Below are 27,518 nucleotides of genomic sequence, written 5' to 3'. Positions count from 1 at the left end.
TTAGCTTGTTATCAACCCAATCTTGGTCACATCTCCAGATTTGTTATTCCAGCTTCCATTCACTTCATCATTAATATTATTTTCGTTATCCAATCGACAATCAATTAACGAATATGAAGGCTACAATCCAATTTTAAACTCAAAAGTCAATATTTCAAAATTTTTTACATTAAATTTGAGGAAATGTTAAAAATAATATCAAATCAAATTATTGATTTGATAATTATGAAAGCATATCAAATCATCTAGTTTAATTTTCATAATTGTCAAATCAAAAAGACCTGATTTTCATTATAATGAAAATATTTATCTTTCTTATCTCTATATATAATCTTCCTATAAATAGGAGACAATATTTTATATTAAATTACAATTTAGAATAACAAAAATATAACCCCACCAACCTTTTCTCTCATTGTCTCTTAAATCAATATTATATTTTATTTTTTTATCGATAGAATTTGATTTGTTAACACGTTATTCATAGTGAGACCTAGCTATTATAATTTTAAAAAAAAATTAAAATATCAATAATTTTTTAGGATGAATTACATTTTGTTCCCTTAAACTTTTATTCATTTCACAATGTATCTCCGAAACTAATAATTATATCAAAATTGACCTTTAAACTTTCAAAACTTCTCAATCCCCCCTTCTGTCTATCAGTAACATAAAATCTAATGAAAATTCATTGTAAAAATATAATTTTCATCTAATTTGCTATCATTAACCATATAAAAAATAAAATAATATATGTTATCAATTAATAATAAATCATTAATCATTAACCATATATAAAATTATTTTATACCTAAGTTGCAAGTAAGTATGAATAATCTATGTACACTGCAAGTAATATTTTATATATATATATTATTTTATATTTTATATGGTCAATGATAATAAATTAAATGAAAATTACATCTTTACAATGAATGTTATGCACATGAACAACACGTGCATTGAATTTCCATTAAATTTAATGTTGTTGATAGACAGAATGGGGGATTTAGAAGTTTTGCAAGTTCGAGGGTTTATTTTGATACAATTATTAGTTTCGAAAACACATTGTGAATTGTGTAAAAATTTGAGGCGGCAAAGTTTTTAATAAACTCGTTCATAAACTCATCTCAACTCATTGTTATAACTTTTTCAAATTTTAATATAAAATATAATAAATAATTTAATTTTTTTAAATTTTAAAATAATATTTTAATAATATTTTAATATTTTAATTCAACTCAATTTAATTCAATTTAACGTCTAAACGCAACCTAAAACACAACGGAAAAGAGCATCGGCATTTTTTACCTCCGTTTTACAAGGCGTTGTCTATGTTTTGAACATAAGTTATAACACCACGACGAATTGACGGATATTGACTGTGGAGATGCCCTGAGCTGGACGACACCTGGGATTTTTGCTGAGTGATAAAAGAAGCGGAGGGGTCAACGCGTATAACACGCCGGTGATGATGCTCTCTTTCATGCGCGCGACTGATTCAACTCACAGAGAGACCGGGGGGGCGGGGGGGTTGTGGAGGAAATTTTTGTGGATTGTCTGGTTTGAAACATTCAAATTAGCTAAAAGCATCCACCTTCTAATTTAAGTAGATCGAGGAGCCGGAATATAGACATGCATAGAGTTGGTCAGGTGCTTTCTGCCGAGAAGAGCAAACCTGCCAGGTATCTAAGCCTATCTCCCTCTTGGCCTACAACAACTAGGGGGGAGATCGGGCAGATCGGATCGAGAAAAAGAGAACCCATTTTGTAATCGCACATAACAAAATCTTAGTTCTCTGATGCTCTCGAGAACTTCTAGTGACAAAAAACATAAAGCAGTTCTCTGATGATCTCTTAGTTCTAGCGAAAAACGCAGGTTTTACAGCATATATAAAAGATCGAATATAAATCGACTTTTCATTTCGAGATTTTTCGATCCCCCCGGTCCCTTGGACAGAGAAGATGTGGTTGGCAAGAAATAATGGGGAAAAAAAATCAGGAAGAGGGAGCGGGATGGTGGCAGTGGCAATAGACAAAGACAGGGGCAGCCAAAATGCGCTCAAATGGGCTATTGACAATCTCCTCCAGAAGGGCCAGACCGCCGTTCTCATCCATGTCAAGGTCAAATCGTCCTCCTTTCCCAACTCAGCTCTTCCTTCCCCAAGTGAGTATATCCTTCTTGCAGGTGTTCTCTTTTCGGGTCTTGACACGACGAGTCTCATCTGGATTAATATATACCTCAATATCCCTTCCTTCCTCACAAGCATGGCCGCAAAGATTCATAAATTTTTGGATACATTTACAGGGCTAAGATATGATATTGGTGACGAGTGTTCACTGGTATGCAAAGACCCTGATAAACAAACCAGGGAAATATTCCTTCCTTTTCGTTGTTTCTGCACACGTAAAGATGTAAGTGATTAGGGATCCGATCAATTTAATTTGCTTCTGCTTTGTCAGACATTGCGTGCGAACAAGCAGGATGACGAATTACACTAATTTCTGTCAAAATTACTTAACGTCATTTTTTCATATTCTTTAGGAATTCTATTGTTAAACTAATTATTTTATATTAAAAAAATGAATACAATCAATCACATTAATATAATACGTAAAAAAAAATATAAAAATGAGCGCACATAGAATTTTTATTTGTATATATCTTAACTTACGTATATGAAAATCTTCCTGGACATTTTACATGCATGCTTTACATTTAGCAGCGGAAATTCGTACTTCTAACTTTATTCTTGTCGATATCAGATACGCTCCAAAGATATCGTGCTAGAAGGCACAGATGTATCGAAAGCTTTAATTGAATACGTTAATCACTGTGCTATTGAGAATTTGGTTTTGGGTTCCGCTGCAAAACCTGGTTTTTTTAGGTATGCAACTCTCTTTTTAATTAATTACGGCCTGCCTGCACCACCAATTAAAATCTAGAATTTTGTTACATGCAATCACTTTTACATTCTCTTTACGAAATTACTGCGGCACAGCTAGCGTTCTTTTATACGAGTTCACAAGTAAAATCTAGAAACCAATGATGCGAGTTCTCTTTTTATTAATGTTTCAACAAGAGTGGTTAACGTACAGAAATACAAAAAAAGATGCATGCATGCCCATGAATAGGGGAGCATTATTATATATATACATGCACCAAACTATCCAAGTGTACGTACGATTAATCAATGAAGATTCAAATCATGTCTCTAACATTCTACGTACGTAACCTCAAAAATGTTTCTTCTCAGAAGATTCAAGACAACAGATGTTCCAGGCAATGTATCAAAAGGAGTACCAGATTTTTGTAATGTATACGTTATAGCCAAAGGAAAGATTAGTTCCATGAAATCTGCCTCACGTGCTGCACCAGTGTTCTCGTTACGTGGCAGTCTTCTTAATCAAGGTAGCATCAAATCAGATACAGCGGAGCCACAGTTAATCGACTTTGCTGCTACTGTGAAAGGTTTTAATTCTTATTTAATTTCAAGCATATTAATGTTGTTAAATATTATTTGCTTTTTTTATGATCTGCCACTTATCATTTAATTAAATAAGTAATTGATTATCCTCTTTCAGGAGCTGAAAGACTACAATCTGAGCTACCGCGTAGATCATTGCATGATGAGACAGATTTAATAAGGTGACCGATCGTAAAAGATCAGAACTAATTAAAAAAGATGAATGCTAGATCGAGAAAATAAAGTATTATATTATTAAGACGTGGGGTGTATCATTTGTATATAACATTGATGTGTTGAATGTAATTTAATGTTACTAGTACTTTTGAAGATAAACGTAGTCGTTTTATAGCAAGTATATATACGAATTATGAGAAAGACATGATAAACTAATGTATATAGCTGATCTCATTGGAAGCAGGTCGCCATTACCCAGAAAAGGCTTAAACTGGAAATCATACGGAGAACTCCCTCTGCTCGATGCCGATATATCTTTTGTTAGCTCCGGGAGGCCTAGCATTGACCGCGTATTTCATTATGATCACATGAACGAGATAGGGCACCGCACCCCCTCGCGATTGTCACATATCTCAGAAAGAGACATGATCAACCCGAGCTTTGAACCACTGTATTTCGGACGGAAGTCAGTGGATATTGCTAGCCCTCCTCCTGAATCTTTAGCATTCTCATCAGAAAGTGATCAAGATAGACTTTCGGGCGAATTGCAGTCAACGGTAAGAACATCGCGGTGTAGTCAGTTCATTGATTTGGATGGTATCATTGATACAAGAAATTGGAAAAATTAGTTGCAAGATGACAATCTTGAATGGAAAAAATACAGGAAGGGGCACTGGAGGATGAAATGAGGAGGCTAAAGTTAGAACTCAAGCAAACAATGGAGATGTACAGTACTGCCTGCAAAGAAGCACTCACAGCAAAACAAATGGTACGTGAAAATAAATATGATTTATGATCCCTATTAATCTCACAACGTGGAGCCTCTAATATGTATTGATCATCTGTATTAACAGGCAGTAGAGCTTCAGCGCTGGAAATTAGAGGAGGTGAGGAGATTGGAAGATGCACAATTGGCTGAGGAAGCTGCTTTAGCGACTGTAGAAAAGGAGAAGGCCAAGTCCAGAGCCGCCATTGAGGCTGCTGAGGCAGCCAAGAGGATAGCAGAACTAGAGGCACAAAAGAGAATCAATGCAGAAATGAAAGCATTGAGAGAAACAGAAGAGAAGAGAAAGGCATTTGATGCTTTAGCACATTCGGATGGTCGATGTAGGAGGTATACAATCGATGAAATCGAAGTTGCCACGGAATTCTTTAGAGTATCTCGCAAGATTGGGGAAGGGGGTTATGGGCCTGTATATAAATGTTATTTGGACCATACACCTGTTGCGATTAAGGTTCTTCGTCCAGATGCAGCTCAAGGAAGGTCACAATTTCAACAAGAGGTACGTACGTCTTAAACAAAACTGATTTAATTAGTTCTACACAAGCATCAAATCTTGAAAATCCAACCAATAATTGGTTAATACTTGCTCATTATCCCATTCACAGGTAGAGGTATTGAGTTGCATACGACATCCCAACATGGTTCTTCTCCTAGGAGCCTGCCCAGAGTATGGTTGTTTGGTCTATGAATACATGGCTAATGGGAGTCTGGAGGACCGCCTCTTCTGCCGGGGTAACACTCGACCTCTTTCTTGGCAGAAAAGGTTTAAAATTGCGGCCGAAGTAGCTACTGGCCTGTTGTTCCTCCACCAGGCAAAACCAGAGCCATTGGTGCACCGTGACCTGAAACCGGCCAACATCTTGCTCGACAGCAACTATGTCAGCAAGATTAGTGATGTTGGCTTGGCCAGGCTAGTACCCCCATCTGTGGCTGACAATATGACACAATATCGCATGACATCCACAGCAGGCACATTCTGCTATATAGATCCAGAATATCAGCAAACAGGCATGCTTGGAGTGAAGTCTGATATATACTCCATTGGAATCATGTTTCTACAAATGATTACAGCCAAGCCACCCATGGGCTTGACTCACCTTGTAGAGAGGGCTATTGAAACGGGAACTTTTTCTGAGATGTTGGATCCATTGGTTCTTGATTGGCCAGCTGAAGAGGCTATGTGCTTCGCTAAGTTGGCACTCAAGTGTGCGGAGTTAAGACGGAAAGACAGACCAGATCTTTGCAAGGACATCTTGCCAGAACTTAATAGATTGAGAGTACTTGCTGAAGAAACCATGTACCCCACTCCAATGAATGGCAGTCCAGGCTCCTCACCCGACCGAAGCCAAGTTAGCCTGCAACTAGTAAGTTTGACAATGCATATACTCAACCCGTTTCTCATTGATTGCAAAACCATCTTAATTTCATAATTATCATTTCCTGTAATGATTGTTTAGTAATTTCTCCTTCCGAATGAAAAACTTAAATAGAAATATATAAATTGACTTTTGCAGGAGGGGGATCTTCCACACACACAATCTGGAGAGAGCTCCAGGACTCCTTCTCTATGATGGGCAATAAAGATCAAGTTCTAAGAAACAAATTAACTGGTTTAAAAGGATCGTGACCAAGAGAGAAAAAAAAATTGTAAATTTTGTAGGTAAAACTTGATGTTCGTAGTTCAAGGCCGTGTTAGCAAACTTTGCCAACTTGCATATCGAATGAATCATAATATTGTTAATTTTCATGATTAACGTATACACACACTCACAGTACTTCTGTACATTAATGCTTCTAGTTCCAAATCTTATAAAACAAAATTCTATAAAGCCAAGTGCTCTGCATGTAACACCAAATTTTAAGACTTGCGCGCGCAAAAGAGGGCCGGCCGAAAGACCAGCGTGTAAAAAACCCGGCCATGCACCGCCATATTTAAGGTCGCTCATAAATCTCACATGTCGTGATGGAATGGTGCATGTCTATGAAAAATGTTATGTATTTTCCAAGTTAAAAAATAAAAGGAATCGCCATGTATTTTTAGATTTAATAAAGTATTTCCAAATAAGTAGTCAATTAACCAAATAAAAATATTAATGTTAGAATGCACAGCGGAAAAAGTACCTCAAGCTCAGCTTAAAGAATTGCTCCACAAGTTTTTCCAGATTGATAAACTCCAAGCGTTTCCTTTTAGTGGCGAAAGTGTACTACTTAGTATGGAACTAGAGTAACACTTAACAAATCCACAGCCTAAATATTTTATCAAGAAATAACAAAAAGAGAGAGTCTTTTTCTATTTTTTAGATGGTGCCAAAAATACAATTGAGGAGGACTATATATGCACGGCTGGCCTTAAAGGCCAGCCTTCAATTGTGTCATGGAACGGCAGTAACGCATGGCTTTAAACCATGTGTTACAAGTAACACATGGCTCGTTACAAGCAGGAGGGGGTCAGCCCCACGTGGGCGCCCCTCCATCTAATATCTCCCACTTGCACACAGTGGGCATGACCCCAGGTCAGTATCTCTCTAATGTTCTCAATCTTGTTCATACAAATAAATAGGCCGTGCGACCACCAAGCACATCTGTAGAAAGGAGGGAGTACATACACCAAATCTCTCCCAGAGAAGACCAGCATAGTAACATCCCTAACGTGTCTGGTCATGTCCTAGACTTATTCGATCGCATCAAGATCAAGCATTTTCGAACCCTCTTGAGTTTAAAAAACTCAGAACAATGCTTGACTACCTCCAAATATTTCAATGTGTTCACAACCTTTAGCCGCTATCGAGATGTAGCATCATTTGTATGACGTCAGCAAACACTATCGAAGATACGATATTGAATAGTCTTCCCTTTACACTCATATCACTCAATTTTGGTCGAACTGCTTTCCCAACAATGCCTCTTTAGACCGTATCAATCATGGCCATAGACAGCATGCCAAAGTAGCAAACATCACAACCTCCATCTCATGACATAGTTAAAAATAAAAGACATTTTTTAAGAAATGAGACTCACACAGTGAGAAAGAGGGAAACATTTTACTCACTTACTCATATGGTCGTATAAGCACATATAGTATGAAACACATGCTACGGTGGATTTCTCTTTCTCAAAGAGCATATGTCTATATCAACACCGTACATATCTCAGTCTAGCAGCTCCTTAAGCGTCTAACCCGAATTCCTCAATTTGCACGTCTCCAAGGCGTCAAAGAGGAACTCGCATCTGGCTTACTACAGGCTACATGGATGGTGGGGTAACCCATGCATAGTCCTATCAATGGACCTCATCTTAGCTCCCACTAAGGCGACATAACTTTGTGTCAACCAACTTATCCCTTTGGACAAGTATCTAGGGACACAATGTCTCATCTCTACTCGCTATTTAAGCGCTAGAGGCGATCGCTCGTGTGAGTGAGCCGATCTAAGTCTGTTGACATATCTTGTGTGTGTATTAAAAACAATACGATAAAGACAAGAACTGAATCATATTGTATTAATATCCCAAAGGAAATGTTACATCTTTATGTCATTTGAAACAAAAATTACATTTATAGTCTACGCAGTCCTAGATTCCTAACATGAGCCTCAAAGACATCTCTTGCTATAGGTTTCGTTAAGGGATCAGCAACCATGCGACTCGTAGAAAGATGTTTCAGAACCACTTCCTTTTGCGCTATCATGTCTCTGATGTAGTGATATCTGATATCTATGTGTTTGGTTCTTCCATGATACTTTGAGTCCTTAGCATATGCTAGAGCTGCGAATATTGTCACCGGATCTGATGTATCCGTTCCAATATCTAAATGTTTGAGGAACCTCCGTAACCAAACAGCTTCTTGAACTGCTGCAGAACATGCTATGTATTCTGCCTCCATGGTGGATAACGCTATACAGGATTGTTTCTTGCTGCTCCATGTAATGGCGCCTTGGTTGAGCAGAAAGACATACCCAGTGGTTGATTTGCGCTCATCTAGGTCGCTGCCCCAATCGGCATCACTGTAACCTCTTAGCTGCAAATCTGAACCCTGATAGCACAGCACATAGTCCGCAGTTCCCTTGAGATATCGCATAATCCTTTTGACCGCTTTCCAGTGAGCTAGTCCGAGGTTTGATTGGAATCTACTCACTAAGCCAACTGCATAGCATATGTCAGGCCGAGTACACATCATTGCGTACATCAGACTATCCACAGTATTAGCATAAGGGACACGGGCCATCTTTTCTTTTTCTTTTTGAGTCTTAGGACACATCACTTTAGACAAGTTCTCGCTCCTTGCAACAGGGGTGTCAATGGGTTTACATCCATTCATTAGGAAGCGCTCGAGGACTTTCTTTATGTAAGTCTGTTGAGACAAACACAAAAGTCTCTTTGAGCGATCTCTGTAGATCTTAACTCCTAGAATGTATTCTACCTCACACATATCCTTCATCTCAAAATTGAAGGATAACCACTCTTTTGTGGAGACTATCAACCCTTTATTATTTCCAGCTAGTAGTATGTCGTCAACATATAATGACAACATAATGAAACTCTTCTTAGACCTTTTGACATAAACACAATGATCCTCTGTGATCATCGTAAACCCATTCGAGAGAATGGCTAGATGGAATCTGAGGTACCATTGTCTAGATGATTGCTTTAGGCCATATATAGATCGTTTGAGCGTGCACACTTTGCGCTCTTGACCTTTGACCACAAAACCCGTTGGTTGATCCATATAGATCTTCTCATCTAGTTCTCCATTGAGAAATGTTGTCTTAACGTCCATCTGGAAGAGTTCCAAATCCATGTTTGCTACTATAGCTAGAATCAGGCGAATTGAGGCAAACCTCACCACTGCTGAAAAAGTCTCCTCATAGTCTATACCTTCCTGTTGGGTATATCCTTTCGCCACTAAGCGAGCTTTGTACTTATCTATTGATCCATCCGACTTGCGTTTGACCTTAAGAACCCATTTGTTCCCAATAGTCTTACGCCCTATTGGTAGATCAACCAGATCCCAGACTTGGTTAGTCTTCATAGACTCAATCTCATCATTAAGAGCTTTCATCCACTCATCTTTAGTAGAAGATGAGAGAGCCTCATAAATTGTCCTAGGCTCGTCATCATCATGCGGAGCTACCATAAAAGCTTCCCCTTCAATCTCAAAACGACGACGGGAAATACTTTCACGTGTGCTTCTACGCGGCTGAGGTTGTTGTGATTGATTGACAAGTGATGTACTCCCACTCGGATTCAAATAATTTGTAGGAGCTTGAAGAATTTCTTCCTCATTCTCAACTAAATTCCTTGGAACACTTTCCTCTTGTTCCACAATCTCATGAAGTTCTAAACTCCTATCAACCTCACCTCTACTTGAAAACTGATCTTCAATGAAATCCATATCTCGTGACTCAATCTCAGTCACACTTCCATCAGATTATTCACCTATTAATACATACCCTTTAGAGTGTTCTGAGTAACTTATAAAGATACACTTCTTCCCTCTAGGGCCTAACTTCTCATACTTATGAGAAAGGTTGTGAACAAAACCCGTTGAACCCCATGGCCGTAAGTTACTCAAATTGGGTTTCTTGCCGGTCCATAGTTCATATAGGGTGGAAGTTACTGATTTGGAGGGCACTTGATTAAGAATGTAGACAGCAGTAAAAAATGCATCCCCTCAAAAAGAAATTGGTAGGTTTGCTTGCGCCATCATTGACCTAACCATCTCAAGCAGTGTTCGATTTCTCATTTCCGCCACGCCATTTTGTTGCGGCGTACTCGGCATCGTCAACTGTCTTTTGATTCCTTTTTCATCACAGAGCCTTTTAAATTGCTCAGAGAGATATTCTCGTCCTCGGTCAGTTCTTAGAGCTTTTAAACTCTTGTCTAACTGATTCTCAACCATTCTTAGATATCGCCTAAAGCATTCTAATGCTCTAGACTTATGGGAGATTAAGTAGACATGACCGTAACGTGAAAAATCATCTATAAATGTGATGAAGTAGACACCTCCGTGTCTTGCCCTCACACTCATTGGACCACATATGTCTAAGTGGACTAATTGCAGTGGAAAAGATGCCCTTGTGGCTTTTCCAAACAGTTTTCTCTTAGCTTTTCCCATTAGACAATGTTCACATGTGGGCAAGATGACCTTAGCGAGATTGCCTATTAGGCCTTCTCTAACTAACCTAGTCATTCTATCTTTCCCTATACGGCCAAGCCTAGCATGCCATTTATATGAATCCAAATTATCAGATGTAGAAATAAAAGCAATAGACTCATTTATATTTGAATACTCCAAATTCAAAATCATAAAACCGTCTTGAAGAAAAGTATTGCCATAAAACACATGGCCCAAATGAAAAGAAACATAATTGTTTTCAAATACAATTTGAAAACCAAGTGTTAATAAAGTGACTACAGAAAGTAAGTTTCGTCGGATCTCGGGAGCGTATAGCACATTGTGAAGGAAAAGAGTGCGGCCACCCCGCAAGTCCAGCTTGTAGGTACCAAGTCCCAATACCTCCACGCTAGCTCCATTCCCCACCTTGATATCACGACTCCCAGTTGGAATCCGGCGATACTCAACAAATCCGACTCTGTCTCGTGCTATGTGTTCGGTCGCTCCTGAATCAACAGTCCACACAGGATAGGAGTGAGCAACCATCACATGGCTAGTTACAAAGACAATGCGAGAAAAGTCAGAGTGTCCCTTCTTCGGCTCAGTGCAGTCACAAGAGAAGTGGCCATTCTTTCTACAGTTGAAGCACTCTAATTTCGACTTGTTCTTCCCGCGCTTGCCCCTCTTGCTACGCTGAGAAGTTCCTGACACATTCTTAATTTGTCCATTCTTGGACTTCTTGCGCTTAGGTCTTGATGCCTTACGCGAACCAGAATCAGCCACATAGGCCGTGTGATTGGGCTTGGCAGTCTCTAGGCGCTCAGCCTCCAATTCTAAGCGACGCGAGACATCATCAAAGTCTTTGATATTCTCATTTTGCGTCAGGTTCTGGCTCATATTCTCCCAAGAATTCGGCAGTGATCTTATCACTGCCTGGACTTGCTGTTCATCAGTCAAGTTGTTTCCTACCGACTTAAGTTCGCGGATCATGGTTGACATAGCCCTAAGATACTGCTTCATCGTGTGGTCAGAGCGCATCTTATAGGAGTCAAACCTCATGGTTAACTCACGCAACCTAGTGGCTGAAATTCTACCAAACTTCAACTTCAAAGCCTCCCACATGCTTTGGGCAGTGTCATAGATCTCGAACTCACACATTAGATCATTGTGCATGCTGCTTAACATTATTATGCGCGTGCACCGACTTTTCTTAGTCCATTGAGTATAGGCTAATTGATCTATTTTGTGTTGTTCCGAGGTCCCTTCCTCGGGCTGAGTAAGGGAGTGAGATAAGGCCTCCAAGACCTCTTGCTCATCTAAAACATATTGGATCTTGCGATGCCAAATGTCGTAGTTCTCCCCATCCAATTTCTCCCCTTTGTTTAAATTGGCAACTATACTCTTGGATGCCATTTCACTACAATACACAAAGAAGGGATATTACACACACACCTAAGAAATCTGCCGCATCCATCCAAGTTAGAAAAAAAATAATTTAGACATGTCGCAAGATCGAAAAATCGCTAGGCTTCAGAATCATCTCTTGCGCCACAATATCCAATTGTTAAATTTCTAACCTAATTCCCGCGCAAATTCAAAAAAAATATGGGAGAATTAATCATAAATCTCAACCATACTCGCACTATCTTAAGTAGTGTCTAGTCCTAGTCACATGTAAAGACATAACCTACTAAAATCGCAGTAACCTTTTGGGCCAGTCTACAAGGACAGCTACTCCAACCACAGTAACCTGTTGGGTCAGTCTACAAAGATGGTTCATATAAGACCATTACAGTCCATTTTTCTTGTTCCATCAGTGCATTTACAATTCTTACTGGGGTCACTGCAATTTTTTTTTTCAGTTTATCATTTACACTGACAATTCTAACTAAGATTACTTAGTGAAAATTTTCTATTTTATCAATAAAGACTAATGTATAAACATTCAAGCCTAACATTCATAGATGATAAAATAATCACATATCCACATGTTCAATTCACATATACATGTAATCACATTTAATATAACAAATTAAATAAAAGATCACATGTAATATAACATAATGGAATAAAAAAAATAGCATGAATATAACTATATATTCACATGTGATCAAATTTAATCTAAAACATTAAATAAAAAATCACATGTAATATAACAATATATCTTAGCATATATTAAGTCATGCAAATTTCATCCCCTCCTTTTATTTTCTGTTTAAAAAAAATGGACTTGAACAAAGTTGGACTTTAAAAAATATGCCCAGTTTTTTTTTTTTTTTTTAAACACTGAAGGGCCGAATGGCCAAAAAAATGGGCCAAGCCCAGCCCGAATCATGAAAAAAAAAACAAAAAACGTTTGGGTCGGGCCGTGAGGCCCAAGCCCATGGAAGTCAGATGACCTAATGGTCATCTTCTTCCTCCATTCGGCTACTATTCACGTGAACAGTAGCCGTTCTGCAGCAGCACGCCACTGCACCTCTCTGGTGCGCGCTGCACCGCGCTGGTGCGCGTAGCGCCTTGCGGTGGTGCGTGCAGCACCACTGCGTTGGTGCTCGCAGCACCACTTGGTGCGCGCAGCGCCACTGCGTTGGTGCTCGCAGCACCACCTGGTGCGCAATTTTTTTTTTTTTTAAACAGATAAAAAAAAGAGGATAAAAAAATGCCCAGTTTTTTTTTTTTAAACAGATAAAAAAAAAAGAGGATAAAAAAAAGACACCATACAAATCTCAAGCATATGCGAGAAAAAATTATAAACTGGAAGCAATTCAAAAAATAGCTCTGATACCAATGTTAGAATGCACAGCAGAAAAAGTACCTCAAGCTCAGCTTAAAGAATTGCTCCACAAGTTTTTCCAGATTGATAAACTCCAAGCGTTTCCTCTTAGTGGCGAAAGTGTACTACGTAGTATGGAACTAGAGTAACACTTAACAAATCCACAACCTAAATATTTTATCAAGAAAGAACAAAAAGAGAGAGAGTCTTTTTCTATTTTTTAGATGGTTCCAAAAATACAATTAAGGAGGACTATATAGTCCTCCTATGCACGACTGGCCTTAAAGGCCAGCCTTCAATTGTGTCATGGAACGGCAGTAACGCATGGCTTTAAGCCATGCGTTACAAGCAGGAGGGGGTCAGCCCCACGTGGGCGCCCCTCCATCTAATAATTATTAATTACCTAATACTCTATTTTTGTTTCTCTCGATCCCAACAATTTCTTTGGCACTCCAGAACAAAAATATTTACACCAAAAAATTAATCCACAACCAACCCACCTAAAAAACCGTTTTTATCTTTTTAAAATAGGCTTATAATCCAATTTTATTTATGTACCCTCATTTTTTACTGGAAAACCTTTTACAATCTCATGAAGAGCAAAGACACTCTAACAAACCTATGTAACTATATATGGAACTATAAGCCCAAGGTAGCGCTATATGTCTTATAAGAGCTTGAATACACACCATGCTTGTACGTTATACGTCTAGCTAGTGACTGTAGACCAGACAAGTGCCAGGATAGTTGTGAAACGAATTATTAGAAGAAAACATCTTGTCTAGCTAGCGCTGCTCCATATTGTCAAAAGGAAAAGAAGATGGAATTGCCAAGACGTCACCCCATAACTCAAAAGTATTATCATCGTATCCACCTATCCTAACCATACTCGAGCAAATTAAAGACATATCCAATCATCAAACCCAATCAATGGCTACCTAATCATGGGAGTTTGCATGCATGCAAGATCAAGATCATTAGCTTCCTGGTAAACATGCAGCCTTTGCCCAAGCCATCCGTCATCTCTAGCAACCAAGCAATTTCTTCCAAACTCATGAGTCCCCGGTGGCGCTTTTGTGGGGTCCCTAGCTAGCTAATGTTATCGTCTTCTGATCAACCAACAAATCAACAGCCTGATCGCTGCTAGCAACATGGGTGAAAATTTGCATGTCACCATATCATTTGTTTCCGCTGCTCTTATTCTTGAAATGGTAAGAAATTAAGATCGTCGATGCAAGCAGATTCGTAGGTAGCTAGGTTGGATTCCAATAACGACTTGATATATATGGACGAGAAATTTTATTTTCAGAATTAATATTAATAATCAAGGTTTGCACGTAGAAATCTGTTGTGTCATCTAGAGTTTTGAGTATAATATGAAAACTTCAATGTTTGCATGCGCCAGCCATGCATGCTGTGTTGTAAACAGTCTAATATGTTTTGAATTTATACGAAGTTCCTTTTTATACATACGTTTTGGACTTGATCTGAGATGGATGATACGTGTTGAGAATATAAAAACAGAAGCACTTTGTATTGTCTGAACTTGCATTTGTTTACAATGAAAGGATTTGACAATTAAATAGATACATGGGGCTAAGCTAAGTACGAAAACAAAGCTAAGTATGGAAACAAATAAATACATGGAAAGAATTGATATTTACAAATCAATGACTAATTCCTAAAATCATGGTGTTGATATCTTTGCTAATTTTATGCAATTTGGGATCCTATCAATACTCTCTCTCAAATTGGTGCATGAGATCTGTACTACCCAACTTGCGTGAGAAATTATGGAAAATTTCCCGTCCTAAGGCTTTAGTGAAGATGTCGATCGGCAACTTGCTCTTGAGAAGAAGTATGCACGGCTGTAAGGAGACCGAACCGGATCTTATATCTCGAATAATGTGACAGTCAATCTCAATATGTTTGGTGCATTCATGAAACACTGGATTGTGAGTAATGTGGAGAGCAGATTGATTGTCACAATATAAGCTGAAAGGCTTAGAATGAGAGATGCCAAGATTAGTGAGGAGCTGTTTCAGCCAAGTGAGCTCGCATGTGGTGACGGCCATGGCACGATATTAAGCTTAGTAGATGAGCGAGCCACTGTCGTTCATTTTTTTGTCCGCCAGGAAATAGAACTCATGCCGAGCTGAATGAAGTATCCTGTGGTGGAGCGATGGGTAGTGGGACAGTTGGCCCAATCCGAATCAATGTAGGCAGTAACATGTAAACTGCTGGAGAAGGAGAATGAAATGTCTTGCCCGGGACTTCCTTTAATGTAGCGAAGAACACGAGTGGCGGCTTGCATGTGAGGAACACGAGGGGCATGCATAACCTAAATGAGGATATTTACGGCAAAGACAATTTCGAGACGAGTGATGGTGAGGTAGATGAGGCGTCCAACTAGCCGTCGATATGCATTAGGGTCGGGAAGCAGTGTGTCATCTTGATTGGTGAGCTTCAAGTTTTGTTCCATGGGGAAGGGAGCAATTCGGGCACCAAGTTGTCCACTATCATTTAGAATATCAAGAGCATATTTTCATTGGTTGAGGAAGATACATTTTTGCGAATGAGCAACTTCGAGACCAAGAAAATATTTTAGAGAACCGAGGTTTTTTATTTTGAAGTGTGTGGAGAGAATTTCTTTGAAAAACTTAATCTGAGAGAGATCATTACCAGCAACCAGAATGTCATCAACATAGACAAGAACAATGGTAATACTTGTGGAAGTGACCAAGGTGAATAGAAAGTGATCCGCTTGAGATTGAGTAAAACCTGCATCAAAGTTAGTTTAAAAAACCGGTTGCGGGATACTTGTTTGAGGCTGTAGAGAGATTTGCGAAGACAACAGACTTGGGTCTCCCCCTTGAGACAATAACGAGAAGTGGTGCCATGTAGATTTCTTCATCAAGATCTTCGTGTAAGAAGGCATTGTTGATGTCAAGTTAATGGATAATCCATTGCTGGGTAGCAGCGACGGCCAACAAACACCGAACAATAGTCATTTTGGCAACGAGAGCAAAAGTCTTATGGTAGTCAAGGCCTTCAATTTGAGTATAGTCATTGATTTGTACATATCAATTCTTTCCATGTATTTATTTGTTTTCATACTTAGCTTAGCTTCATGTATCTATTTAATTGTCAAATCCTTTAATTGTAAACAATCAAGTTAAGACAATACAAGTGTTTCTGTTTTTATATTCTCAACATGGTATCAAAACTAAGTATGGAAACAAATAAATACATGGAAAGAATTGATATTTACAAATCAATGACTAATTCTTAAAATCATGGTGTTGATATCTTTGCTTATTTTGTGCAATTTAGGATCCTATCAATAATACATGAACAGACGATATTGTACCCACAATTCTGCTAGGTACAAGCGATATAGTATATCGATTGTGCAAGAAAGATGACATGGCAGGAATTTTTTTTATATAAAAAAAATACAAAATAGAAAAGAAAGAACATCGGTCTGCCATTTTCATTCATTCTCTCCATTACAGATTGGCTAAGAAGAAGAAGAAGAACTATCGGTCTTCTGAAATAACTCCATGTTCCTCCTCCACTAAAAGCCCTTATAGCATATACACATTGTCACTATCATCGGCTCCATTCCAAGCCACTCTCCCCAAGTTCCAACCCTCTCTCTCTCTCTCTCTCTCTCTCTCTCTCTCTCTCTCTCTCTCTCTCTCTCTCTCTGTGATTGTCACTTTGCGACTGAAACTATGTGATTTTGTTTGATGAAAGAAAAAATATCTGCTCGAGTTTTGCTAACATCACCGATCAAATTCTCTTCATCAAGCAAAAACATAAGTTTTTAGTAGCCTAGCTAGCAACACAGCTAAAATTACATTTAGGAATTTTTTTTAATTATCATCAATTCAGTTAAAATGTTAGCTTCATAATTGAACCGTAGATTATATTCTGAAGAAAGGAACCACAGACCATGGCTGAAGTTGTTGGTTGCAGCTTGGAGCTCTAAGAGAGTGAAGTTCTTCCAGGAAGACTTGAAGCAGCAAATTTCACCATCTATAGAAATTGGAGTATCCAAAGCCAAAACCATCCCTTCTACAATTCTTTTGTTTTTCCCTGGTAAGCTTTGCGACACTTCTTAGCGAAGGGACGGTTTACAAGTGCACGTGGGGTCTTTTCTTCAACATAGAAAAGAAGCCTCGCCAGTTTTTAGTGGCTATTGAATCTTGTTAGCAAAACCCAGAATGCTACGATGAAAGAAAAAATATAAGTTCAAAACTGCTTCCTTTTTCCACTAAAGAGAGCCAACGACACACTCATACATTGTCAGCGGAAACCCAAGAGTCATGCTCACAATGGTAATGGCTATGTCAGCGATGGGGGAAGTAGCTTGCCCAGTCCTCCTCCTTCGCCGCCCCATCACTCTGGACTCTCCCGTTGCTGTTGCGAAGGTCACAAGGGTTCCCTTACCCCAAAATGAACCATTTTTCCCCTCCCCCATTTTCATCGCCATTTAAATCTCGTTTCCGCCCAAAAACATAATTCATTGTCAAATTAAAACGCACCTTTCATTAAACGGTACAAGTGGGATGGATTGGTGCGTATTTGTCCCCCAAATTGCCTTCATTTAGAGTTTTCCTTGTACCCATCTCAGAGGTGCCGAAAGCATTATCGGCGAGAGCAACATTACAGAATTATGTGGGGACTTGCAGTACTATTATTCTCATCTTCAACTTAGGAGTGCTACCCGCCCCCTGTGGGGCGGGGCCACCCCTTCCCCACACCCCACCCCACATGGGGCGGGGAGTGGGATTTTCACCCCCGTCCCCTACCCCGGGGATGTGAGGGCGCCTCCGTCTACTTAAAAAAAACTACATTTTACTTAATTTAAAAATTATTTTTAAGTCTAAAAGTAATTAAAAATACATTTTTAGACCAAAATTATAAATTTAAATTTTTTAAATATGACTATAATTTAAAAACTATATAATTTTTAAATTTATTAGTGTATATTTTGTGTAAACTATAGCGTATTAATTTTTAAACTATGTAATTTTTAAATTTGCCAGTGCATATTTTGTGAACAAGTCTAACAAATTGTAATATATATTTATATATACACAATTTATTAAATATAAACATATATTTATGTTTACATATAATATATATATATAAATGTAAGCGGGGGGATCAAAATGCGGAGTGGGGTTGGGCCCTCCCTGCCACCCGCCCTTGCTAGGGGCCCTAGATGCAGGGCGAGGGACCTTGGCCCCACATGGGTGGAGCGGGGTTGCCCGCCCCGCCATGCAGGGGTGGGGCAGCGGGGTGTGGAGCCCTGCTGCCCACCCCAACTTCAACTTAGTACGTGTTAGCTTTTCCCACTCAATGGATATGAAACCAACAATAAGACCAATCTTCTCCTGCAAATTTGGTAAACCCTCGTAGAAAAGGAACTAGGATTTGGAACTAGATCATCCATATATGGAATCATGGCTTCGACAGTGCATGCATGGCATAAGTTTTTCCGGATAAAGATCATCTTGGGTTTCTAAATTACTAGAGATAAATAAATAAAATAATTCTTACCAATTCTACTGACAAAATATCAACATTTATTTATAAGTTTATTTGGTAAACCACTTACACCATGGTATCAGTGATTCAGTAATATTTATAAATAAAAATATTATTTTTCATTTTAAATTTTTTAATTTTCAATCATATAAGCTAGTATGTTATATTTTATATAATTTTTAGATATAAATTTAGATATATAAATCCTGCGCAAATCTTTTGAAAGACATAGATACTACAAAAATTTTAATTGAATCTCATTTTTCTCGAAGAGTTACGAGATAAAGTGCAAGTCATTTTAATTATCTTAATTATTGATATATTAAATTATTCAAAATATGTTAGATTGAAAATAACAAAATTAAAGAGAAATCGCTTGCATTATTTATTCATAAAAATTTAAAATATATCAAAACATCCGTACACTTCCAAGCCACGCGATGCATAAGAAAGTTACAATTTTATTATAAGAAATATTTTAGTACATAGATTTTATAAAATTAAATTTATAAACTAATTAATATATTATATAAATTTACAACTATAGTTAGATTACAGAATCCGACAACAGCTTCAAACCTTGCTCCAGTTTGGCGCAAGCCGCGCAGCACTACTGGCGACCACTCCGCATCCGTGGCTTTCAAATCCTTGCATTTGCCACGTGATTGCGGGCCTCGCTCGCCCCTACCGCCAGCTGTTTCGTCGAACCCAAAACCCTCTGGATTTTTCTTACTCTTTTTTTTCAATATTATATCCATTTCTCTCTCTCGCCCACATTCAACACTGGTCACTGAAGTTCTGAACACTCTCCACAAAATCCTCTCTTCTTCAGCTCTTCATTACCATTGCAGTAACCTAAATCATTAAGACGATCTACGCCTTTCTATTTTTCCTTGTGCTATTATGTAACTTTATCTCCCATATTAATCAGGTTAAGTTTATTTTTTCCCTTCTTCTTCTTTCTTCTTCAATCTTTTGCCAATGTCGAGTTGTTCCTAGTTCTTTTTTATTGGCTGGCTTTTTCGCATACTGAACCGAATTCGGATTAGTTTTATTTGCAGGATTTTCTTACGAACTGGCCTTGGATTCGGGGTATGATCGGAGCTTTTGTGATTTGATGGTGTCGCTGGAGTGACTGAGAGATTGTTCTATATATCGCAATCTTTTCATCACTATCATTTGGTCGTCGGCCATGGAAAACCGGAGTGATTCTGAAACAAGTCCATTTCTTAGGTTTTTTCATATAGAATAATATTATTATAGTTATTATCTCTTTATCTATACCCCCCTTCGGTAGCTTTCGCTAAGTTGCTTCGTTTACTGTTTCTGAATCTCAATTCAAGGAATGCCTGGAAACCTTAGAATTACGTCGAGTGGAATTACTAATCGAGTAATCGTTACAGAAGCTGTTAAACTAGTCTCTATAGTCCCACATTGATTTGTATATTATATTATTGGGCTCCATATAAATAAGCCCCCCTTGTAAAGGCATTGGTTTGTGATTCAATAAAGCCCCTTCACTTTCATCTGATACCATTATGAAGAATTTCACTAATCTTCAATGATCGAGAGTCATAATATTATAACTAATCCAAATTAAAGCATTCAAGTCTTAGTTTAGTTTGTTAGTTCACCGAGTAAAAATTTGAGGTTTCTTTTTTCGGGCCCATCCTGATCATTTTCTTGATTGCACACGGTCCTTCTCGCTGAGCCTCATAAACGCATTTTCCTTGCCACAATAATGAACAAGTTTAAATTAAAAATAAGCCTCGATGTGATAAACCCAAGTCTGAATAGTCCTCCTTATGATAGAATCTCGCCCATGTTTGTCACTTAATTTTGTGTGAACCCAAATTTAATTAAGCTAACTAGATGGCTGTTGATGATTTCGATTATACATGTTTGTAATATATGATTTTGCATCATATAAGGTATATTAATTCTCGTTAGGGCCAGGTATAACTCTTTACTATTGTCCATGTAGTTTGTCTGCAGCCTTGTCATATGGGGTAGCTTCGATGGCGATGGTTTTTATCAATAAGGCCATACTTATGCAGTATGCACACTCGATGACCCTCCTCACTTTGCAGGTATGAATTTGTGAAAGCAGATTAGAGCACTTACTCTTTCATTAACTTTGCAGGGATATCATGACTGTTGGTGGTATATTTTGTTTGCTGTTGCTCTTTTTTTTAGCAATTGGCAACCACCTTGCTTATACACTTTGGTCGAAGAATGGGATACACAAAAGCCAAATCAGTAGATATATTGACAGCTAGGAAGCTTCTCCCAATTTCACTATTTTACAATGCTAATGTGGCATTTGCATTGGCGAGTTTAAAAGGAGTTAATATTCCGATGTATATTGCGATAAAAAGACTCACACCACTTGCTGTACTGATCGCTGGATTCTTTTCAGGAAAAGGGAGACCTACAACTCAGGTCCGTGAATGCTTTCATTTGAATTTCCATGTAAACAGATGAGACTGTTTCTTTAATGTATGTGAAATTGCCTTTTCATAGGAGTGTATTGTAATTTTGACATCACATGAATATTCTCAATGGCATATTAAAGCTGTAACTGCATTCTACTGTTTAAGTTGATAGTACAAAAAGCGTACATTTCATGAATTGATCTATAGAACACGCGTTTCTTTGACACATATACTACATATCATGTGCAATGGTTGTTCTAAGTGCCATTTTTATTTTTTGAAATGCTTGTTAAGTATTTTTAAAAAATGATCAGAAGAATCATCATGACTGTTAATTTTGAATAGAAAGTTCTGACCTATCAGCTGCTCCCTTATTAAATTTCAGGTGACTCTTTCTGTTATATTGACAGCTACTGGAGTTATCATCGCTGCTCTAGGAGATTTTTCCTTTGACCTTTTTGGATACAGCATGGCCCTTACTTCTGTTTTTTTCCAGGTTGGACTTCATTTTTCATTACAAATGGATAGATTCCAGTATATATTTCGTCTCTGAAATTCATCCAAATTTCTAGTTATTGTAGTTAATTTTTTTATTAGCACAAATCCTTCATTTTGGTTTGTCCAACCTATGACGTCAACTTAGGTTATTAATTGGTTAATGTGCCCGTTTTGTTTTTGGAAGTGGTGCATGATCTAAACTAAAATTTTAAGAAAAGAAAGGAAGGAAGAAAGAAAGCCTAGTCAGTGTCAATCCCCCTTCCAAACCCCCTTTCCAAAAAAACAAATAAAATGAAAAGCACGATGAGATTCAAATCTACCATTTCTTTCGCCATCCTTGTCGGCCCAAACTGTGACCTCCCTGCCTCCTCTGACCTCCTTAGATGTACCCTAAATCAAACAAAAACACACCAATATCAAATAAATCTGATCTTTTTTGTGCCTCAAGTCCTCAAGACCAAACATGTCTTTCATAAACTCTGCAAATACGAATATGTAGAATTCAGAAACTCTGCCACATTTTCTGCACCTGCTATAGCAAATCCCTAACCCTTTGGGATCTACCATGTTGCATCAATGATTACATATTTTGGGTCCATTATCCCTCTTCCCTTTCACCGACATCAACCATCCCTAACCCGGTCTCTATTATGGCTATCGATAAAGCACAATGGTATGATGAGAGGCCCTTGAACAAGACATTAAGCCAAACAGCAAGGGACTTGGTAGTGACTTGAGACTGTTCTTGATTTGGGCCTAGTGAGAGGATTGAGACTGCTAGAGCTTGAGGCCTAAAGCCTGCAGGCTGTAGCCTTATACCGCATTGAAGAGGAGGCAGCAAGAGGACAGGCAGAATATTTACTTAAGGGATATTTATTAGCTTCATAGTTAAAGATTGATTTGAAGCTCGTAATTACATGTGCTTTACAACTGGAATGTATATGTTCAAATGCAGACCATGTACTTAGTCTTGGTAGAGAAGTCTGGTGCAGAGGATGGGCTTTCTTCTGTTGAAATCATGTTTTACAACAGCATTTTGTCCCTTCCATTTTTGCTGTTTCTCATCATAGCTACAGGAGAGTTTCCAAATTCTTTATCGCTATTATTTGCAAAGGTACTCTTTCGAATAGTCATTAAATCAAAAAATGCTAATCTGCTCTTTCTCTGATATTATATGCCTTTTTGTTTCTTTTATTTTTTATGTGGACATAGTAGGATACCAGTATGTGCTTGAAATCCTATTCAATGTCACAAGAACAGATATTTTGGGATAATAAATGGAGTTGAAAAAGGAAACCTAATTTATTGGTTGTGATTGGGAAAACCTATCAATAGCTTAAAGTTTGATAACCAAGTATCCTTGACAATCATTCCTTAATTATTTTTACAAGTGGTGGCAACTTTGTTACCCTTGCACATATTACATCATTCTAGAAGCATGCAGCTTCAAATGTTTGAAGTCCATAAATACTACCAGTGAAATCAAAGTGAAGTGCCTGCATTTATGAAAGAGTACATGGCCGATCAGTCAAGGAATTTGTATTTGTTGCTCAGACTTATTTGAGTAAAGCTTTTAATAAAATTGCAGAAAAAAAGGAAAATATAAATAGGCATCATTTGATTTCTTAGTGCTATCGTTCCATCATTAAGATAGCATGTAAGAACACTGAAATACAAACATATATTTCTGTGTTCTTACAAGATTTGTTTCTTGTTGGCAGTGGTAGAATCCTTTGATATATTGTTCCCCTATAATGCATCCTCTGTTTCTGTTTAACCATAAAACTGATGTCTAACTTGAAATTCGTCCTTGTATGCAGAGTAATTCTTTATACTTTTTGGCGATCCTGATTCTTTCATTGGTAATGGGCATTGCCCTCAACTTCACCATGTTCTTATGTACCATAGTCAACTCTGCTTTAACAACAACAATAGTTGGTGTTCTTAAAGGGGTTGGCTCCACGGTATGCATCGAGTATCTCAGGTTCCGCTTGTACAGATTTGGATGATTAGAAAAGGAAAATTTGGAATCCTCTAATAACCAGCCCATTTATAATGTTTTTACGATGTTTTATAATATTTTTAAAATATTATAAACTGTTCAGGTTAACACGTCTGACATATGCTTTTATATTCTTAATTTGTGACTGAATATTTTTTCTTTTTTCTTTTTCTTATTGGTGTCTCAGACCCTTGGTTTTGTGTTGCTGGGTGGTGTTCAAGTTCATGCTTTGAATGTAACTGGATTGGTTATCAACACAGCCGGTGGTGTGTGGTACTCATATGCCAAGTATCAACAAAAGAAAAACAAGACACTGAATGTGGTATCGGATGTTGAAGCAGCTCAACGTAAATAAAAGGCACCTGGACGTATAGGAGGTGCAACAACTACTTGAACTTTCAATCAATTACCTATAAATTGTTTCATTAATCAACAAAGTGATAATCAGATGACCTAATGTTTACCAGCCTAATGTTCGTACATGGAGCAGCAGTGCCAAATATGAAGAAGGGTTTATTATCTTGGCTATTTGTTGTTCGGTCATAATATGATCAAGAAGGTTGAGAATTTTTTAGAAGAGGACCACGATTATCAAGTTTTTTTACGTAGATGATGAGAACTGTAGCTACTGCCATTTTTAGTGGATTTTGTTGGAGTATTGCATCACATATAGATAATATGAAATTAAAGTCCAAAGTAGCTAAGGCTAAAATAGGCAATACAATGTAATTATTTAATTCTGTTAGTTTACATTTTCAGTATAAATATGATGTAATAGCAAATTTAGTTTAATACTTTTTTTTCATTTTACTCTTCAATACAATTTAGAATTCCTTTCTTTTTCCTCTGTTTTCAAGCTCTCTTTACATTTGGTCGAGTTCTTATCATGGTATCAAATTAGAAATTTCTCACATTGATTTTCTGGAATTCGATCCATCATCTTTTATCTTTTGATATTTTCTTTATATTTCTTTTCTTCTTTGCATCACAATTTGTTTACGATTTTGTAGTAATTTTTCTACACAGCTTTATCTCTCAAAGTCAGTAGTTCTTAATCTTTCTTTCTTTCTTGAAATGGATTCTATCAGTTCTACTAGTTCTGTCACCACAAATCCATCAGATATTTCATCAAGTCCATACTATATGCATCCAAGTAATAACCCTGGTGCTCTTCTCGTCCCAGAAATCTTTACTGGAGATAACTATGTTGCTTGCTCGATCACCATTGCTTTATCTGTCAAGAATAAAACGGCGTTCATTGATAGTTCAATTCGACCTCCAAACATCTCTGAATATGTTTTTCACATAGCTTGGTTAAGGGCTAATAACTTGGTACTTTCTTGGCATATAAAATCTATTTCCAAAGATATTCTAAATAACCTACTATATGTAAATTCATCTCTTGATCTTTCGAATGAATTGAAGACTCGGTACTTAAGAAGTGATGAACCAAGGGTTTTTCACCTTGAAAAATCTTTGAGTTGAATCAACCAGAATTCTTCCTCTGTCACTAAGTATTGCAGTGCCTTCAAAGACATTATAGGATGAATATGTCAGTTTTTGTCCCTTTCCAACATGTACTTCTAGAAAAATGTCAAGTTGTACATGTGATATTTTCTCTTTTTTGCTACGAAAGCAACAATCAGTTTATGTTCTGAAGTTTCTAGTTGGTTTAAATGATTCTTTTGCATCGATAAGAAGTCAGTTGCTTCTTTCAATTCCATTACCACCTATGGCCAAGGTCTTTTGCTTATTACTCCAAGAAGAAAGCCAGAGACAACTGACCAACTCAGTTCCTACTTAAACTCATGCACTGATGGCTAAATAGTCAAATACTGCAACAAATCAATATAGATTTTCAAAAGAAAAATCCAAGAAATCTACCCTTCATTGTACACATTGTGAATACAATGGACATACGTTAAATAAGTGCTTCCAGCTTCATGGATACCCTTCTGGGTGGACTGGACCGAAAGGAAAAAGAACTCATTCTGTTGCTCATGTTGCAATTGCAATTGATGAAGTCTGTAATCAAAACAGTAATGAGTCTCACATGGTTTCTTTGACTTTGAAGATTTCAATAAACTACTAGCTATTACCAATTCCTCCCAGTCATCTCAAACTCCCTCAAACACCCAAAATGCATTAGCATGCAATCTTGTTACTTCCTCTCAATTTTCTGGTAATTCTTCTTGCAATTTAGTTTCTTCCACTTCAAAATCCAAATGTTCTTGGATATTAGACACTGGTGCAGCAGATCATATGATATGTTCACCCCTATTCTATTGTTTTCCTCCTAAACCAATAAATGCATCTATAGCTTTGCCCAATGGACAGATTATACCAGCTACACACATAGGAACAATTTTCATTTCTAATAATCTCTTCTTGCAAAATGCCTTATGTGTACCATCCTTTACGTTTAATCTTTTATCTATTTCTAAGCTAACCAAAAATTCTAATATTTCCTTATCTTTCTTTCGTACTCATTGTCTTTTACAAGACTGATCAATGAAGAAGATGATTGTGATTGCGTTTAAGAAACAAGACTTATATTACTTCAATCCTGCTTATGCAAATTCTAAGACTAATCCCACTCATTTTTCTGCTGCTTCTCAAAAGTCATTGGACTTATGGCATTACAGACTGGACCATGTGTCCCTTTCTAGACTTTCTTCTCTTAAACATCTAGATTCCTCTATCTCTATGGATTGTCAAAAAGTATGTGACATTTGTCCCTTAGCAAAGCAAAGAAAACTAACATTTCCTGTATCACATAGCAAGTCTAATAAATGTTTGATTTGATTCATTGTGACATATGGGGTCCATTTGGAACCATGTCTTATTCAGGTTATAGATTTTTCTTAACAATTGTTGATGATTTTACATGTTGTTCTTGGGTTTATATGCTTAAAACAAAATCTGAAGTTTCATTCCTACTTAAAACTTTTTGTAAAATGATTAAAACACAATTTGACATTGCTATCAAAGTTATACGATCAGATAATGGACCTAAGTTCATTCTCACTGATTTCTACCATAAAAAATGGAATTTTACACCAAAGAAGTTGTGTAGAAACCCCACAGCAAAATGACACAATTGAAAAAAAACATCAACATTTGCTTAGTACAGCTAGGGCTTTAATGTTTCAAGCAAATATTCCATTATCTTTTTGGAGTGATTGTGTCCTCACAGCAGCTCATATTATTAATTGGATTCGTACCCCTCTTCTTATAAATAAAACTCCCTATGAAATGCTTTTCAATAAAATACCAAAGCTTGCTCATCTAAAAGTATTTGGTTGTCTTTGCTTTGCTTCAACACTTCAACATTACAAACAAAAATTTGATCCTAGAGCTGTCAAATGCATATTTCTTAGGTATCCCTCAGATATAAAAGGTTACAAATTAATGGATCTCCATACTAAGAAAGTCTTCATTTCCAGAAATGTTATATTTCATGAAAATATTCTTCATTTTACAACTGTACCAACTGATCCTCAAAATCACACTTTTCTATTCCCACCATCAGAAAATCCATACATCTGTGATATTTTCCATAGTAATCCAGTTACTAATCAACCTGTGTCACCAACTTCACATATTGATGATGACCATAATGACGATCATTAAAATCCTTATATACCTCAGAACAATCAGATTTCCAATAATCCTCAACAACTCAGAAAATGCACTCGACTTAGACAAGCAC

At 37.4% G+C, this 27,518-nt stretch overlaps 2 protein-coding genes across 4 annotated transcripts; both read left to right on the top strand.

The window, feature by feature from the left end:
- Nucleotides 1-1,635: 1,635 nt before the first annotated feature.
- Nucleotides 1,636-6,283, top strand: LOC109015625 (U-box domain-containing protein 52-like). Of its 2 annotated transcripts, none has more exons than XM_035692923.1 (10): nucleotides 1,636-2,166; nucleotides 2,308-2,414; nucleotides 2,766-2,887; nucleotides 3,260-3,471; nucleotides 3,585-3,648; nucleotides 3,888-4,200; nucleotides 4,308-4,412; nucleotides 4,498-4,926; nucleotides 5,033-5,791; nucleotides 5,942-6,283. In XM_035692923.1, exons 1-10 carry the CDS (start codon nucleotides 1,965-1,967, stop codon nucleotides 5,996-5,998), a joined length of 2,370 nt encoding a protein of 789 aa, XP_035548816.1. In that variant the 5' UTR covers nucleotides 1,636-1,964; the 3' UTR covers nucleotides 5,999-6,283. The 2 variants fall into 2 exon arrangements, with proteins under 2 accessions (XP_035548816.1, XP_035548815.1); XM_035692922.1 differs by having other exon boundaries at nucleotides 3,257-3,471; nucleotides 5,942-6,256.
- A 13,298-nt stretch (nucleotides 6,284-19,581) lies between these two features.
- Nucleotides 19,582-24,315, top strand: LOC108988735 (UDP-galactose/UDP-glucose transporter 7-like). Of its 2 annotated transcripts, XM_018962071.2 has the most exons (9): nucleotides 19,582-19,802; nucleotides 19,933-20,104; nucleotides 20,856-20,961; nucleotides 21,068-21,313; nucleotides 21,692-21,802; nucleotides 22,760-22,918; nucleotides 23,625-23,768; nucleotides 23,994-24,183; nucleotides 24,274-24,315. In XM_018962071.2, exons 2-8 carry the CDS (start codon nucleotides 20,064-20,066, stop codon nucleotides 24,159-24,161), a joined length of 975 nt encoding a protein of 324 aa, XP_018817616.2. In that variant the 5' UTR covers nucleotides 19,582-19,802; nucleotides 19,933-20,063; the 3' UTR covers nucleotides 24,162-24,183; nucleotides 24,274-24,315. The 2 variants fall into 2 exon arrangements, with proteins under 2 accessions (XP_018817616.2, XP_018817620.2); XM_018962075.2 differs by lacking the exon at nucleotides 22,760-22,918 and having other exon boundaries at nucleotides 19,583-19,802.
- The last annotated feature ends 3,203 nt before the right edge of the window (nucleotides 24,316-27,518 follow it).

Source organism: Juglans regia, chromosome 8 (genome assembly GCF_001411555.2).
Source record: "Juglans regia cultivar Chandler chromosome 8, Walnut 2.0, whole genome shotgun sequence".
NCBI lineage: Eukaryota > Viridiplantae > Streptophyta > Magnoliopsida > Fagales > Juglandaceae > Juglans > Juglans regia.
This window is presented reverse-complemented; position numbering and strand designations above follow the sequence as displayed.

Excerpts from the sequence above, each read along its gene's own strand:
- LOC109015625 (XM_035692922.1), top strand. The coding sequence starts at position 1,965 with ATGTGGTTGGCAAGAAATAATGGGGAAAAAAAATCAGGAAGAGGGAGC. Across the intron at positions 4,413-4,497 it reads CACTCACAGCAAAACAAATG|GCAGTAGAGCTTCAGCGCTG; the intron begins GTACGTGAAAAT and ends CTGTATTAACAG. Across the intron at positions 5,792-5,941 it reads GCCAAGTTAGCCTGCAACTA|GAGGGGGATCTTCCACACAC; the intron begins GTAAGTTTGACA and ends TGACTTTTGCAG.
- LOC108988735 (XM_018962071.2), top strand. The coding sequence starts at position 20,064 with ATGGAAAACCGGAGTGATTCTGAAACAAGTCCATTTCTTAG. Across the intron at positions 20,962-21,067 it reads TGACCCTCCTCACTTTGCAG|CAATTGGCAACCACCTTGCT; the intron begins GTATGAATTTGT and ends TCTTTTTTTTAG. Across the intron at positions 22,919-23,624 it reads TATCGCTATTATTTGCAAAG|AGTAATTCTTTATACTTTTT; the intron begins GTACTCTTTCGA and ends CCTTGTATGCAG.